The sequence below is a fragment of the Balearica regulorum genome, chromosome 1 (assembly GCF_011004875.1).
Source record: "Balearica regulorum gibbericeps isolate bBalReg1 chromosome 1, bBalReg1.pri, whole genome shotgun sequence".
Classification (NCBI taxonomy): domain Eukaryota; kingdom Metazoa; phylum Chordata; class Aves; order Gruiformes; family Gruidae; genus Balearica; species Balearica regulorum.
This window is the reverse complement of record NC_046184.1, coordinates 203,151,013-203,167,579: the sequence shown is the minus strand read 5'-3', so window position 1 is coordinate 203,167,579 and position 16,567 is coordinate 203,151,013. Positions and strand designations below refer to the sequence as shown.

The window sequence follows — 16,567 nt, the reverse complement described above, 5'->3', positions numbered from 1 at the left end:
TGATGTTGGATTTTCTAATTATATTCATAATATTGTCTTCCATTTTCAGCAATGCAAGCACTTTCATGAAAACTAACCAAAATAAATGTTCTTATGCTAGAGAATGCTATCATGTTCTACTTCCTGATGTTTTTCTTTTATTTCTTAGAGTGACTCAAGTAGCTTGAATTATTACTGTAGTTGAAAAAAACCCAAACCAATCTCTCTATATATATAATTTCTTTTTTTTTCTTAGCTAATTTGTCTGCTTTCTTTCTCCCCTCCCTGCCAATAGCTTAGCTATTTCCATTTATTATGTTAGTGAAGGAAATGTTAAATCTAGAGTAGCTTGTATTTGTGAAAAATGTTACTATAAGCTCAGTGTGGAGAAATGACTAGAAAGCTAGTATGCTGGGCAGCTTTCATTCGAAGTGTAAGCTTTTTTCAGGCCTTCTGAAAATGCATCCAAATTTGGCCAGTACGGGATTCATTGAAAAACAACTTGCAGATGTTTGTCAGGCATTTTTGAGATTCTGACAGTTGAGAATCCCTGAAGAGTCTTCCTCACTGAGCATGCTTCAGTCCAGCTCTGAACAGCCCTACTTTTAATTTCAGTGTCATTTTATGGATCTTCTAGGGTTTAGAGCTTATTGGCAGTGAGCAGCAGAACTCAAGGGAGCTACACATATCAATTGCCTTATGGCCTCAGTTTATATATTTATCTCTGCTTATATTACCTCTGTACACCTAATGAATGTAAAATGAAAATATTTTCCAACATTCGTCTTGCTTAATTCAATTTTTTAAAATTATTTTCATTGATAGTGATGTGTTTACATGCATCTGTTAGAGTGTCTGTACAGTTACATACAGAGAACCCAGACTTCATACTTTTACCAACCTGACCTTTTATATTCAAATTATATAGTAATGTTCTATGTGGAGATAATAGCTCAAGTCTGAAAGCAGATTGTGCCCTCAAGGAAATGTGTATTGCATCTTTAAGTAGGTATGGTATACATGTCACTGATTTGGGCTCTTCTTTATGTTGTGATTGCTTATGTCTTGCTTTATGTTGTGATTTCCCATTGCACCTAACACTTCAGTATTTAAGGACCAGTCTAAAGACACATTGAAAATATGTGATTAACACTGTTTATGATACACTTATAGCCTTGGGCTTGTGTATAAATGCCTTGCCTATACTAGGTCAGCATTCTAAACATTTAAGTTGTATATTAAAACAAATAATAGACAAAGTAATTGTAGTAGCAAGAACTTTGGAAAGTCAAAGTCTAATAATTAATACAGAAATTCTGCATGTGGAGAAGTTCTGCAATTAGTTTTAGCAAATAACGTAGCTTCTCATATGCTTATATTCCAGCTCTTCTCTTTTTGTATGCTTTCTTGAAGGCTATACTCTAAATGAAGACTGCAGGTTTTATTTGTCAAGCTGGAAGTCCAGGCACCATATTGGTGCTTGTGTCTTTTTTTTATCAATATTGGGTGCCTTCTACCTGCATATTGTAAGGATTTTTCTTCTCTTTGTAGAACCCATTTTATGGGTTCAAAAGCTAGATGACCTCTAGAGCGGTTAATGAAGCACTCCATCCTATGTAGTCACTATTTCCATAACAATTCTAATTCTAGGAATAAAAGAATTATCTCCATCACCTCTGAATTTGAAACGTCTGTATAAAGAGACTCTGGAAGTTGAGCCCATCTTGATAATTATTTCTCCTGGTGCTGATCCTTCTCAAGAGTTGCAAGAACTTGCAAGTGTTGAAAGAAATACTGAATGCTACCATCAGGTCAGTCTTAGATAAGCATAATGATTAAATACCCCAATGTTTAAAACTTTACAGTAGTAATATCTGTTTTACCTTCATTTTTAAGGAAGTTAGTATGTAAAAGCATGGTTTTGTGTCTATGTGTTTGTTATTCCCACCTATCTTGCCACTAACTTCTGATTCCATTGGCAAAATAGAGTGGAGAAGAGAGACACAATTAGTGATCCTCTCAGAAGCAGATTCCACATGAGAGGCATTCCTCCAACTTGGAGAAAGGGAAAATGAGAAGATAGATGGAAGAGAAAAAAAGAGACTGAGAATTGTTATACATGCTGAAGCATTATCTTTTTTTAGTGTGGAATAATCAAAATATGAACAAAACCCACTGAAAACTAGACTTCATAATTTCCTCTGCTTATAGAACTTGCATATATCTTTCTTCAACAGAAAACATAAATCAGATGTTCAGTGTTTGTGAATACTTTGGTATTTTGTGAAATTCTGTAAAATATTTTGAGAAATTTTACAAGTAAATGTTAACCAAATAATTGTTGATGTGAGTTCCTGAACAGAACTTTTATATCGCAAGTCTCTTTTGAAAAGGTTTTAAGATTGACCATGTGGGAAAGCCCTCATGTTTCAGGAACAGGCATACAACACTGATTTATTTATGATAAATAGGCTGAAATTATTTGCTCAGCCAATATAACGGTTGTTTATTGTCATGTTTTACAACCTCTTCCCTGTTTTGCATTCAACAAAAACCAGAACTGGTTGAAGATAATTGCCCTTGAGTAGACTTTAATCAAGAATTGTACTGTTAAGAAATCACTTTATATTTTCTGTGTCTGCTTCAAAATTGGATCTGTGCAGAGGTGATGAAAACAATGTTTATTTTGTTAAGAAGAAATTTACTGTAACTGTTAAATTCATAGAATAACCAAGGTTGGAATGAACTTCTGGAGACTATCTACTTTAACTCCCTGCTCAGAGGTGGGAGGTTCCCCCTCTAAGGATGGACATCCCAAAATATCTCTGGGCAACTTGTTCCACTGTGTGATCACTCTTACAGCAGAATGTTTCTCCTAATATCAAATCAGTATTTCCTGTGTTCCAACTTCTGTATATTGACTCATGTCCTATCACCATGTGCCTCTGAAAGAGTCTGCATCTATCTTCTCTGCATCCTTCAGTCAGGTAACTGTAGACAGCAAGAAGGTCTCCTGATTGAGTGGCTAAACAAACACTGCTCAGTGTGCCCTGACCATGATAGTGGTCTACTCTAGAGTCACTTCAGTATGACCATGTCTGTCTTGTATTGGGGAGCCCAAAACTGGGCACAATATTCCAGATGTGGTCTTACAAGTTCCAAAGAGAGGGGAAGGATCACTTCCCTGGACTTGCGGATTGCTTTTACTAATACAGCCCATTATGGGATTGGCCTTTGTTGCAAGGGCCCATTATTGACTCATATTTAACTTGTTGTCCATTAGGGCCTCCTTTTCTCCAAAGCTGCTTCCTAGGCAGACCCCAGCCTGCCTGTTGTATGGAGTAATTCCATCCCAGGTCTAGGACTTTGCATTTGCCTTGCTGAACTTCATGAACTGCCGTCCTGTTTCTCCAGCCTGTTCAGGCCCATCTGAGTAGCAACCCTGCCTTCCAGTGTACTGGTTGCTTGCCCTCACCCCACACTGTTTGCTGTTATCCATTAGCTTGCTGAGAGTGCACCCAGTCACATAACCCAGGTCACTGATGAAGACATTAAACAGTATTTGTCATAGTACTGATCTCTGAGGGATACCACTACTTACTGGCTGCCAGCTGGGCTCTGCACTACTGCGCATCCTGTGAACCCAGGAGTCCGCCCATTGTTCTTCCTGTCTTATTTTTCACTTTTCCAGCCTATAGTTCTCTAATCTGGTGATGAGGAGGTTATGGGAGACTCTGTCAAAAGCCTTGCTAAAGTCAAGGTATACAACATTCACTGGCACCCCCTTGTCCGCAGTGGCAGTCACCTCATCATAGAAAGCAACGAGGTCAATCAGGCATGAGTTGTCATTAGTAAATCTATATTGGCTGCTCCTTATCACCTCTGTGTTCTTCATGTGTTTAGAAATGGCTTCTAAGAGGACTTGCTCCATAACCTTCCCAGGGACTGAGTGGAGGCTGACCAGCCTGTAATTACCTAGATCTTTATCCTCTTTGCCCTTCTTGAAGATAAATGTATCATTTTCTTTTTTCATCAGCAAGCACCCCAAATCAACATAACCTTTTGAAGATGAGAGCAAGGAGTGACATTAACTGTCCCCTCAGCACTCTTGAATGCATCCCATCTCGTCCTGTTGAGTTTTTTATTTCTAAGTGTGTTGAGTGATTCCTAAATCTCTCTGTCCCTATTGTGGGTATTGCTTCACTCCTGCTTGTGGGTTTATGAGACCCGGGAGGCCTGAGAACAAGTCTCAGCAATGAAACCTCAGACTAAAAAGTCACCGAGTACTTAAAACTTTTTCATGTGTCTTGTCACTATGTGCCCTGCCCCACCAAGCAATGGGCTCACAACTCTCCTTGGCTTTCCTTGGCTGTCAGGAACCTTACAGAACTCAAGAAATGCAAAGTCCTGCCCCTGGGAAGGAAGAAACTCTTGCAATGATACAGGCAATGGATTGACTGGCTGAGGAGGACCTTTGCTGAAAAGGACTGGAGAGTTTTTGTAGATGACAAGCTGTAGATAAGTCAGCACTGTGCCCTGCCAGCAGAGAAGTCTTTGTGATGACCTAGTAACAGCCTTTCAATACCTACAAGAAGGTCACTGAGAAAATGGACCCAGACTCTTTGCAATCAGTCATGGTGGAAAGGAGCAGTGGGCATAAATGGTAATGAGATAGGTTACGAATGGATATGGAGAAAATTTTTCACCATGAGAACAGTCAACAGATTTCCCAGTGCAGTCTCCATCCTTGAGGTTCCCAAGAGTCCACTGGACAAAGCCCTCAGGTCCCTGTCTGATCTTTCATAGCTGGCTCTACTTGAGCAAGAGAGTCAACTAGAGACCTTCCAGGATCCATTCCAACTGAAATTATTCTATGATACAATTGGTTTCCTAATATTCCTAATACACAGTACCGATATGCTTTTTGCCTTTCTGTAAAACGTTATTTTCTTCTGTCATTTGAAATAGTCAGGGTAGGGGAGTTGTTATCTATCTGATCACTGGTTAGCATAGAAATGGAAAATGTCAAGTTTAATGTTACTTTTAAACAGTCCTTGAAATTGTTCCTTTCCTGGAATGTGCACTGATATAATATATTTTTCCCATCAAATTGTAAAGATTTAGATCCTACTGCCAGCTTATCTAGCCGTGAAAGTTTCTGAGTGCATATTTCTTACTCTGCCACATGGCTTTTTGAGTTTATCTCTAAATATCCTTTACAAGTTAGACTTCTAAAATGTAACACGGTATGGTATTTGATTAAGGAGTGGTACTTAAAGCTAAGCCATCCAAAAGTTGTCTTACTAATGAGAATATTTTGTTGTTATTTTTTCCTGCACTTCCTCATGCAATTTGAATAGAACATAGAAGATCAGATTTTTCTTCTCTGTTGAATCATTTCTCATATGGGATAAAGAACAGACCACTAAATTTGTGTGGTGTACTATCATATTGTCTGGTGACTTTCAGTTATCTTCTTTTGGCTATTTTAAATTATTTCAAGATATTATACTAAGTTTTATTTAGGATATCCCTGTTTCATCATATAAAGCTAAGGCCCCAATTTTCTTTGATTCAGGACAGTTTTAGGATGAAAAGGCAGGATGAATTTCCTATTAAAGGATATTTGATGAAGTCATAATAATCAAATTAGTTCTGTTTTGCTATAGCAGTAATGCTAAGACAAGACTTTTCAGATTGGCTAACACCATTTTCTTTTCAACCTGTTGTTTCAGGGTTTTTTGTTATGTACAGCTTCCAATTAGATTCTAGGGGAGAACTAAGGTGAATGTACTCTACGGGTAGTCTAACATAAATTCTTCTAGTAATTGTGCCACAGAACAAGTCTGTCTATTTTCAGTTTTCACTAATTTATCTGAAAATTCAGTTTTTGCCCTTTGTATTTCCATTTGAAGATCCAAATTTATTTTAGCAGCAATATGGTACTACAAAAATGAAGATAAGACTGTTTGTTAAGCTATTCATATTTCCCAGTTAGAAAGAGAGCAGCATTAGTTTTTCACTCATCTCAATATGAAATTGAGTGTTTCTCTTCAGAGGAGGTACTCCTAACTTACAGTCAAAAGGAAATTCGTTCTCATTTATCTCGGTTTTATTGTATCAGCAGTTCTGCAGTAATACGGTTCAGTCACTGATATTTAAATTACTTTTTGAGTTATAAAATACCATCACTGTCACCAAGTGATGTATGTTTTTTCCATAAAAAGACTAGGTAATGTGGTTTCATAAGAAACTCTGGTTAGATAGGTTGCAAAGAAAAACCTACATTTTCATTCATCTTTTCCCTACTGTAGTAGCCTATCGCATTAGAGAAAATTCTGGTCATTATTACCACATCTTCTTTTTTACATATGCAATCTAACTTGGAAACACAATTTTGGATTTAGCTGTTAAATGAGGTATGATAAATTCCTGATACAACTGTGTCTTACATTTCAGATTGCAATGGGCCAAGGCCAAGCTGACCTGGCTATTCAGACTTTAAAAGAATGTGCACGCAATGGAGAATGGCTGTGTTTGAAGAACCTGCATCTTGTTACATCTTGGCTTCCTGTATTGGAAAAGGTGAGGGTAAAAAGAGAAGAATGTATTGGAAACTAGAGCATTTCAGGCATTTCCATGGTGATGTTTAAAATTCCAGCAATTTAAAAATAAACCTTGGCAGTTTTCTCAATCAAGAATAAGGTGAAATGCTTCAGATCTAAGTGGCTCTTTCCCTCCTTCCTTCATGCGAACACTTTAATTTTCATACAATGTAGAGTATTTCTGCCACAATGAGTGAACAAATGATCCTGTTAGGACTTCTGGTACTTTATGGGGTACTGCCCATGTCTGCTGAACTCTGAATCTATGTATGGTTTGGTTTTTTTCTCCATCCAGTTCTAGGACTTTTTTTTTTTATTACTTCTTTTATGTTAAGTGTAGCTTGTGTCTGAGTCACCAAGAGGTTTTTTACTAGTTTAAAATTAAAATTTCTAATGTTTTATAGAAACACAGTCTTAACTTATGGCATGTAAAATGCCTAACTTGCTAACTAGATCAAAGTGACTTTACATGTATATCGCTGTGAAATCCACAAAACAGAATAACTCAAAAAAAGAAAGGTGGCAGATTCCTATCCACGGTTACTACAATCTTAATTTTCCAGTTTCTAACGATTGTCCATAAAGTGTACTTCATGCACATGAGCTTGGAGTCTATCTTCTGTCTGTCTAGCAACGACCATGTGGCATGCATGTGCCTTTTTCACATTTGTATAATCCATATTGAAAAAAAAAAAAAAGGGAAAGGCAAAGCAAGATTACACTGATATGTGTCATCAAGTTTGAATACAGTAGTGAATACTAAGGAAGCGTCTGTATGCCTCTTACTAATTATAAAATTTCAGATCTTGTAAGTATTTAAATATCGATATGCATCAGAAGTTTTTTATTCTTTCCACACTACATAATACTGAAGGTGTTAAACTTCCTGCTGAACTTAATGTAGACTGAGATTTGCTCATATTTGACTCAGCACATCCCCTTGTCTGTTTTGCATACTATTAGCAAGTGTGAGGCTATGTAATTTGCATGTTTGAACATCCTCTTGGGAGAGACCTGCCTATTTATAGGTTAGTTCCATCCAGGTACTTAAATTTAGTTCTCACAGTCTTTTCATTTGAGCAGATGAAATATGTGTTCTGACACACCAGTCAATGTGAACTTTTATCAATATGAAGATTATCGCTTCACAGCTTACAGCTGACTGCCCTTAGCTGTCTTCTCGCCAGACATGATGTATCAGAGGACACATGCTGCAGATGATTGCACTTGAACCAGCATGTAAATTCCCTTGTTTTCTTCTGTTATATCTCCGGATTCCAAGGCTGTGGATCATTTTTTATATCTTAGTTTGTCTCCCGTGACATCCTCATAGACATGCTGATAAAATAAATATGGACTGGGTGAACTGCAGAGCTCAAAGGGCTGTTGTCAGCAACAAAAATTCCAGCTGGAGGCCAGTCATCAGTGGTGTCCTCCAGGGGTTGATACTGTGGCCAACATTGTTTAACATCTTAATTAATGATGTGAATAATGGGATGGAGTGCATTCTCAGCAAGTACAGATAATGAAAAACTGTGAGGAATGATTGTTACAACAGATGGGTGTGCTTTCATTCAGAGGGACCTTGATAGACTGGAGAAATAAACAGACAGAAACCTTGTGAAATTCAGCAAAGGGAAATGCTAAGTTCTTCCACTGGGGAGGAATAACCCAGGCACCCCTCCTCAGCAGGGCAGGGGAGAGAAAATATAACAAAAGGCTTGTGGGTTGAGATAAGGACAGAGATCACTCATCAGTTACTGTCAGGGGCAAAAAAGACTCAACTCAAGAGAATTGATTAATTGCCAACCAAATCAGAGTAGGTTAATGAGAAATAAAACCACATCTTAAAACACCTTCCCCCAACCCCTCCCTTCTTACCTGGGCTCAACTTCACTCCCAATTTCTCTCCCTCCTCCCCCACAGCAGCAGAGGGGGATGGGGAATGGGGGTTACGGTCAGTTCATCACACGATGTCTCTGCCGCTCCTTCCTCCTCAGGGGGAGGACTCCTCACACTCTGCCCCTGCTCCAGCAGGGGCAAAAACACTTGAAGAAAAAGAAATCGATATAGCTATACAGTTGTTGAAAGTCATTGAGATCAGTTGATATGCAGCCCACATTCCAAGCCTTCATCTTTTGAGATGTAGCCTTCTGGTGTTTTTTTTACTTAAAAGAAGTAAAGAACTGATACATATTTTTATGCTCTGTGTTTAGGGTCTGGGGGGGAGATGCAAGTATTTTGGGACTGCTAGGATGAACTTCAAACTTGAGAACAGTGAGCATATAGAATGTGTGGAGACAGCACATCTTGAACTATAGTCTTTTGAATAACTGTATTTGTAAAAACAACTGAAGAATTTTTAGGCAACCCTATCTTTCTAATTTAGGATATTCTGATTTTGTAAATACAGTTCTGTATATCAAATAAAACAACCCAAAGCCCACTTCACTGTATAACATCTCTTTAATAGGAACTGAATACATTACAGCCTCAACCAAACTTTCGCCTTTGGCTTACTACTGAAGTTCATCCAAAATTTACTCCAATTTTGCTTCAATCAAGTCTGAAAATAACTTACGAAGTAAGTTCTGTTTGGGAAGCTTTTCTTACATATTTAAGATGAATGAACTCACATGTAAGTAAAATATATGTTTAGATAGAATAATGTTTGGATAATGTGGACTATTTGCATAACTAGTTTGGCCTTATATTTCAATTAGATGTAATCCAAAATATGCTATGAATTTACCTTGAAAGACTTTTAATGATCATTTGTGGTGTATATGTGGAAATTTGTAGAAGCTGTGCTTTAAAGGCAAGTAAACTTCAGTAAAACTTCTTTCCAGATATTTTTTCCAGTTGAAAATCTGAACTGAAAGTAAATTTACTGGGGGGAAGTATTTGTTCTGGTTTGTATTCCAAATTCTTTTATGCATTTAATCAGTGTTTCTTAAAAGCAAATACCTACACAGGTGCTGGAACATGGATGAAAAACAAGGAATTCCTCCTTCTTGACGAATATCCTCATCTGAAGATCACAGAATCACCCTTTCTCTTCTTCATTTTTCTTTCTGAATTCACTAGACCCTTTCAACAAAAATGGCTCTCTTCCCATACAGCGCAGAACACACAGTTAAAGGCCTTGATTAAAAACTGAGAGCATTACTTTCAAAATGGCTCAACCTAAGGAATAACTGGGACCATGCTTCTCCAACTTGTTGGAAAGTGCTCTAATTATTAATGCACTTATGCATTAATGTCCACTAATGAAATCATGGATAGGGGTGCTACTAAATCTTCCATTGGTTATGGAGTGTGGAGATTTTGCCTACAGCTAAACCAAGAAGCTCTGACCTTTTGTAGTCCAATAATGCTGACTTTAAGAAGCCAAAATTGTTAAACTTCTATATTGGCAGCAGGTATTTTTAAGCTTCTGGACTACCTTCTTGCTTATACTGAGGTCTTCAATGGAACAGAAACTACACGACTGTGTAGGATTGTCACATTTCTTTTCAGCTACCTTCTTGAAGTTACTGATCTCTATCTTTGGAATAATTGGAATTTCACACTGTTGCAATGTTCTAAATCCTTTTGTTACCTTTTCATTTATAGTAAACATTTTGTTACCATGAAAGGGCAATGATAGCCAATGACTCGGCTAATAATATTTGATTATTTTATGGTTGTGGTATGTCCCTTAACTGTTAACCAATCAAGATGTAGATAGTTTAAAAGAAATTCATCAACTGACTACAATATTTTGCAATTATTTGCCACAACTGTGCATATGTAACATATGCAACTATGGTAATCTTATAGAATCATAGAATCATAGAATGGTTTGGGTTGGAAGGGACCTCAAAGATCGTCTAGTTCCAACCCCCCTGCTGCGGGCAGGGACACCCTCCACTAGACCACGTTGCCCAAAGCCTCATCCAACCTGGCCTTGAACACTTCCAGGGATGGGAGATCCACAACCTCTCTGGGCAACCTGTTCCAGTGCCTCACCACTCTAACAGTCAAGAATTTCTTTCTAATATCTAATGTAAATCGACCCTCCTTCAGCTTGAACCCATTACCCCTTGTCCTGTCACTACACTCCCTCATAAACAGTCCCTCACCAGCTTTCCTGTAGACCCCCTTCAGAAACTGGTAAGCCACAATTAGATCTCCCCGGAGCCTTCTTTTCTCCAGGCTGAACAATCCCAACTCTCTCAGCCTGTCCTCATAGCAGAGGTGCTCCAGCCCTCTGGTCAGCTTCGTGGCCTCCTCTGGACTCTCTCCAACAGCTCAATGTCTCTCCTGTACTGGGGCCCCCAGAGCTGGATGCAGCACTCCAGGTGGGGTCTCACAAGAGTGGAGTAGAGGGGCAGGATCACCTCCCTCAACCTGCTGGTCACGGTTCTTTTGATGCAGCCCAGGACATGGTTGGCTATCTGGGCTGCAAGTGCACACTGCCGGCTCATGTTGAGCTTCTCATCCACCAACACCCCCAAGTCCTTCTCCTCAGGGCTGGTCTCAATCCATTCCTCGCCCAGCCTATAGTCGTGCTTGGCCTTGAACTTCATGTGGTTCGCGTGGGCCCATCTCTCCAGCCTGTCAAGGTCCCTCTGGATGGCATCCTTTCCCTCCAGCGTGTCGACCACACCACACAGCTTGGTGTCGTCAGCAAACTTGCTGAGGGTGCACTCGATCCCACTGTCCATGTTGCCGACAAAGATTTTAAACAGTGCTGGTCCCAGTACCGACCCCTGAGGAACACCGCTCGTCACCGTTCTCCCCTTGGACATTGAGCCGTTGATCACTACTCTTTGAGTGCGACCATCCAGCCAATTCCTTATCCACCGAGTGGTCCATCCATCAAATCCATGTCTCTAAATTGGAGAGACAAGGATGTCATGCGGGACAGTGTCAAATGCCTCGCACAAGTCCAGGTAGATGACGTCAGTTGCCCTTCCCATATCCACAGACACTGTAACCCCATCATAGAAGGCCACCAAGTTTGTCAGGCACGATTTGCCCCTAGTGAAGCCGTGTTGGCTGTCACCAATCACCTCCTTGCTTTCCATGTGCCTGAGCATAGTCTCCAGGAGGGTCTGCTCCATAATCTTGCCAGGCTCGGAGGTGAGACTGACCGGCCTGTAGTTCCCTGGGTCTTCCTTTTTTCCCTTCTTAAAAATGGGGCTTATGTTTCCCCCCTTCCAGTTGGCGGGAACTTTGCCGGACTGCCAGGACTTCTCAAATATGATGGCGAGTGGCCTGGCCACTTCATCTGCCAGTTCCCTCAAGACCTGCGGATGCAACTCATCAGGTCCCATGGACTTGTGCACCTTCAGGTTCCTTACATATTCTTGAACCTGATCTTCTCCTACAGTGGGCGGTTCTGCATTCTCCCAGTCCCTGCCTTCTGTGACCTGGGCAGTGTGGATCAAGCATTTGCCAGTGAAGACTGAGGCAAAGACGTCGTTGAGTACCTCGGCCTTCTCCATATCCTGGGTAACCAGGTCACCCATTTCATTCCGGAGGGGATCCACATTTTCCCTTGTCCTCCTCTTGTCACTGACATACCTATAGAAGTTTTTCTTGTTGTCCTTGACATCCCTGGCCAGACTAATTTCTAGCAGGGCTTTGGCTTTCCTAACCTGCTCCCTGGCTGCTCGGACAGTTTCTCTGTATTCTTCCCAGGCTACCTGCCCTTGCTGCCACCCTCTGTGGGCTTCCTTTTTTTGTTTGACTTTGCCCAGGAGCTCCTTGTTCATCCATGGGGGCCTCTTGGTGGTTTTGCTTGACTTCCTCTTTGTTGGGATGCATCGCTCCTGAGCTTGGAGGAGGTGACCCTTGAATATTAGCCACCTGTCTTGGGCCCCTCTTCCTTCCAGGGCTTTGTCCCATGGTGTTCTACCAAGCAGATCCCTGAAGAGGCCAAGGTCTGCTCTCCTGAAGTCCAGGGTAGTGAGCTTGTTGAGTGCTCTCCTCGCTGCCCTGAGGATCCTGAATTCCACCATTTCGTGGTCACTGCAGCCAAGGCTGCCCTTGAGCTTGACATCCCTTACCAGGCCCTCCTTATTGGTGAGAATAAGATCCAGCATGGCACCTCTCCTCGTACAGAAACACCTCTCCTCTCTCTCTTACAGAAACATTAACAAGCATTACTTTTCAAAAGAGAGAACATTATTTCAAATATAAAAATTTGATTTAAATCTCTTTAAAATTTACATTTGCCTTCAAACTTGCAAGTAATGTGAAAATGGCTGGGTATTTAATCAGTTTTTTTTGCTTTTAAGCACTGTAATCTTTGTTATTACGTACACTTTAACTGCAGTTATTTCTACTGATTGTGGATGTTACCTGCCACTACATCAGAGAACTGGCATTTTATCATACATATATACTATATCTACATGTTAGCTGCCAGAGTGTGGAGATGGCATAAGGCAAGTTGGCTCTGAACACAGAAAAGATAATTGGTAGTTCAGCTTGTAAAATCAGAAGAAACTTCTTTTTCTTGAAAAAATTGAATTTACTTTTAAGCTTACATATTTTGATAGAGTACTGTTCTTTCACTAAGTTCTTTCAGTGTAGTTCAGTCCTCCTATCAGTAGCTATTTCCTTCAGTATGTTTAAGTTATTTTCAGCGTAAGATCATTCTGTTGTTAGGCCCTTTATTATAAGCAGATTTTTTTTCTTATTAAATTTTGTTTTATTAAGTACTGTTTGTCATTTCATTAGGTTATAAATTGTAAGTTAGAATTTAAGAAAATAGTACATAAAATGTCGGGTTTTCTATCTAGAACAGTGTTTTTCCTTCCAATGTAGGCACCTCCAGGCCTCAAAAAGAATCTCCTGCGAACCTATGAATCTTGGACACCAGAGCAAATTAATAAAAAGGGGAATTTGTCTCGAGCGCATTCTCTCTTTTGTTTAGCATGGTTTCATGCTGTATGCCAAGAAAGAAGAAATTATATTCCTCAGGTAATAATATTTTTTCTACCTTTTTAAAAATTTACCCTATTTATTAGCTTTTATAGTTGGAAGTATTTTTTATCAGGTATATGTTGAGTCATGTTCAGAGATGAGAAAAATGTGGATACTTCTAATGCCTACCTTCCTTACTGTCTCTAAATTCATTGCAAAATAAAATCTTGGTAGCCTAAATTCCTGTCCCTCTGAAAATTGCTACTGCCTGCATGGGGTTATTTTGTAATTTGTGTATTGAATGATACTGATAAAGAAGTGAGGTCCCATGGAACCCATGGTTCTGTGAATTCTGTTTGTTAGGGATGGGAAAAAATATTTTTGAATCATACAGGATTGAACGGAAGATGTGAGAAAAGAGACACTTTGGTGGGAAGGAGGAGATGACATTGTCTACTCTTTCTGCACAAAAACTCTGTTCAAGGAGAAGGAAAAACAAGGGAATTTACTGGTTTCTTCTGAGGCTTACAATGGTTTTCAGACACTGTGATATGTTTTTTCCTTAGATAAGTTTTTGTTTAAAGCAAACATTTCTTTCTGGCTGCAGATGCTTAAATTCAACAGAAACGCCACCCCACCCTCCCACCCCTCGACCAACAAAGTGTTCTATGTCTTGTTTATTTTATTTAGACTGGGGGTGAAATTAACCTGTCATACGAAAGATTCAATCTGGCAGAGCCTGGAATGTTTGGGAGGTTTTTTGCTAGTTTTGACTTTGTGATTTATAAGGTTGTCTGCCTTTTGCAGTAACGGACTTTGAATATGGTGTTCAAGAAATAGAATAGGTGAAAATATTTAAAGTACTGATCTGACGCATGAACTCTCATTTGGCTTTGTTCAAATTAATGTTCATTTACGGCCAGCTTTCCAAGTGGCACCAGATAGGATTACTGCTTTCTCCCTAATTGCACTGTAACTGTGTTTGTCTCATGTGCAGGCTTAGCAATGGTTTTATATTTTGCTTAAGATTACCAGCTTCTAATATTGCTGGACTGCAATTAAACACAGCTATAAGCTCTTGTAATTTATAATGAATATACAGACCTGTGACTGTACCCATCTCACTGAATATGTGCATGTTATCTGACACATTTGCACGTTTCTCATCATAAGCTATATGCTCCTGTTCCAATGATATGATCCATATACAAAGGTACAACCTTAAGGATACAGCAACAGGAGATACCTTTGAGATCTGGATTTCCTACATTCTGAATCATATATCAATATTTATTTATACTTATCTGTTTACATTAAAAGGTTTTTGAAAAAATTACACATTACATTCTATGTAAAGAATAATGCCAGCAAGAACAGAAATATGCATATGGTGGTCCGCATTTTTGCTGTAATAGTAGCAGTAATTGGTTTTCTCATGATAATTTTTACTGTCAGTAGAGAAGTGATATGAATTAAGGAGTCAGATGATTAAAATATAATGTAGAGTCTATTTAAAGAATCAGACCTTTTACTAAAATCCAAAGGAAACCGAAATGCAAAAAAGCCTTCAGAAATAAAATCATAACGCAGTGCATGATCTAGTCACAGATGTCAGCAAGTTTTAGTTGAAGTAAATACTGTTAAAAATAAAATAATCTTAAGTTTGTGTTCCTAATATTCAATGGATTCAAGTTTGTATAAGAATGTAAAATTAAATGCACTGGTAGAGCTGATTTTTTTTATACTGCCTCCACTGAATGTTTCCAAAGATGCACTTGAGAGGACATAGATTGTCTCTTTTTTCATTCACTATTAAGTATTGTACAGTATTCACTAACGACATAATATTTGTATTTTACTTCATGATCATCACTGTATGACTAATTAAATTCTTTGGGTTTCTTTTAATGGTAGGGTTGGACCAAGTTTTATGAATTTTCTTTATCTGATCTCCGTGCTGGTTTTGACATTATTGATAGACTCTTTGAGGGTAAGTCACTTCTTAAGGACAGATTTCTCACCTCTGTATCATAAGCCTTCTGAATGTCTCTTATTTAAAATTTTTAGAATATTAATAACTTTCACGATGATTTTAATAAATTGGTTACTTCGCATGATTGTTTTGTTTGCAATGAGGCCATTTCATTTAAAGGCTGCTTTGAAGGTATTTGAATTTTGCATTTGAATCTTCATTGGAATATTTTCACAAATATAGACATATGACCAGGTAGTTAGGTAACTGCTTCAGTATGGGAACTAGTCTGACCGTGAATCAGCTGTGTGTAGGCTTATCAGACTTTTCTGGATGTAGATCCATACTCTCAGGATATGTCTGTATTAGTAAACTAATAAGAGCTGGGCACAGGCTCAAAACCATTCCATGATCAGGTGTATTTTTCCCCATATTTGGTTTATGCAGTGACAAGACATGGTTTGTCAGGTAGCAGGACTGGGAGACTCTTTCCAATATGCAGCAGATAACAGGTTACCTTATTTTAGGGCAAAAGAGAGTTCAGCTGTGTGGATGCAAGCCACCTTGTGCCATTTGACCTTGGGTTCAAACAGGACCTGTCTCATTTTGCCATTAGCAGAGATGTTACATGAAGAACTTTATCTTTCTACAACACTCAGATAAGAATGGAGATACTGCAGGGCTCATCGCCAGTAAGCAAAGCTAGAAACACAGGGTGAATCATAATGCCATTTTTGGTTAGGTTGGGTAAAGCAATAATTTCTTTGTGCCAAGAGCTATTCTGCTCAGCTTCTTGAGCCCAGAGGAATAAAAAGAAAATACAGCAATGCCTGGAAGATGAAGTCTTCTGTCTCCATTCCTTCCCTGTGTGAGCTCCCCCATATTTTGGATAAATGAATTGCATATGAATGAATTCTTCATATTGAAATTCACAGTTAAATAGAGTCCACTTCATTGTTCTGTTAAGTAGTGCAGTAATTTCTTAATATTAGTTAAGATGAAAAAGGTAATTTTTTCTAAAGTCTTTGAATTTTATATAATTTCAAAGTTAGGAACTGATAGAGATAATTTATGATCATTGACTTAAATAAGA

General features: G+C 38.9%; 1 protein-coding gene across 2 annotated transcripts in view; it reads left to right on the top strand.

Moving 5' to 3' along the window:
• DYNC2H1 (dynein cytoplasmic 2 heavy chain 1) overlaps window positions 1–16,567 on the top strand; it is a 180,606-nt gene that overhangs the window by 101,183 nt on the left and 62,856 nt on the right. For both annotated transcript variants that reach the window (XM_075742293.1, XM_075742292.1), the window contains 5 exons: window positions 1,630–1,790; window positions 6,439–6,564; window positions 9,058–9,168; window positions 13,404–13,559; window positions 15,417–15,492. In XM_075742293.1, coding sequence (XP_075598408.1) covers window positions 1,630–1,790; window positions 6,439–6,564; window positions 9,058–9,168; window positions 13,404–13,559; window positions 15,417–15,492 — 630 coding nt within the window. The remainder of the gene's footprint in view (window positions 1–1,629; window positions 1,791–6,438; window positions 6,565–9,057; window positions 9,169–13,403; window positions 13,560–15,416; window positions 15,493–16,567) is intronic.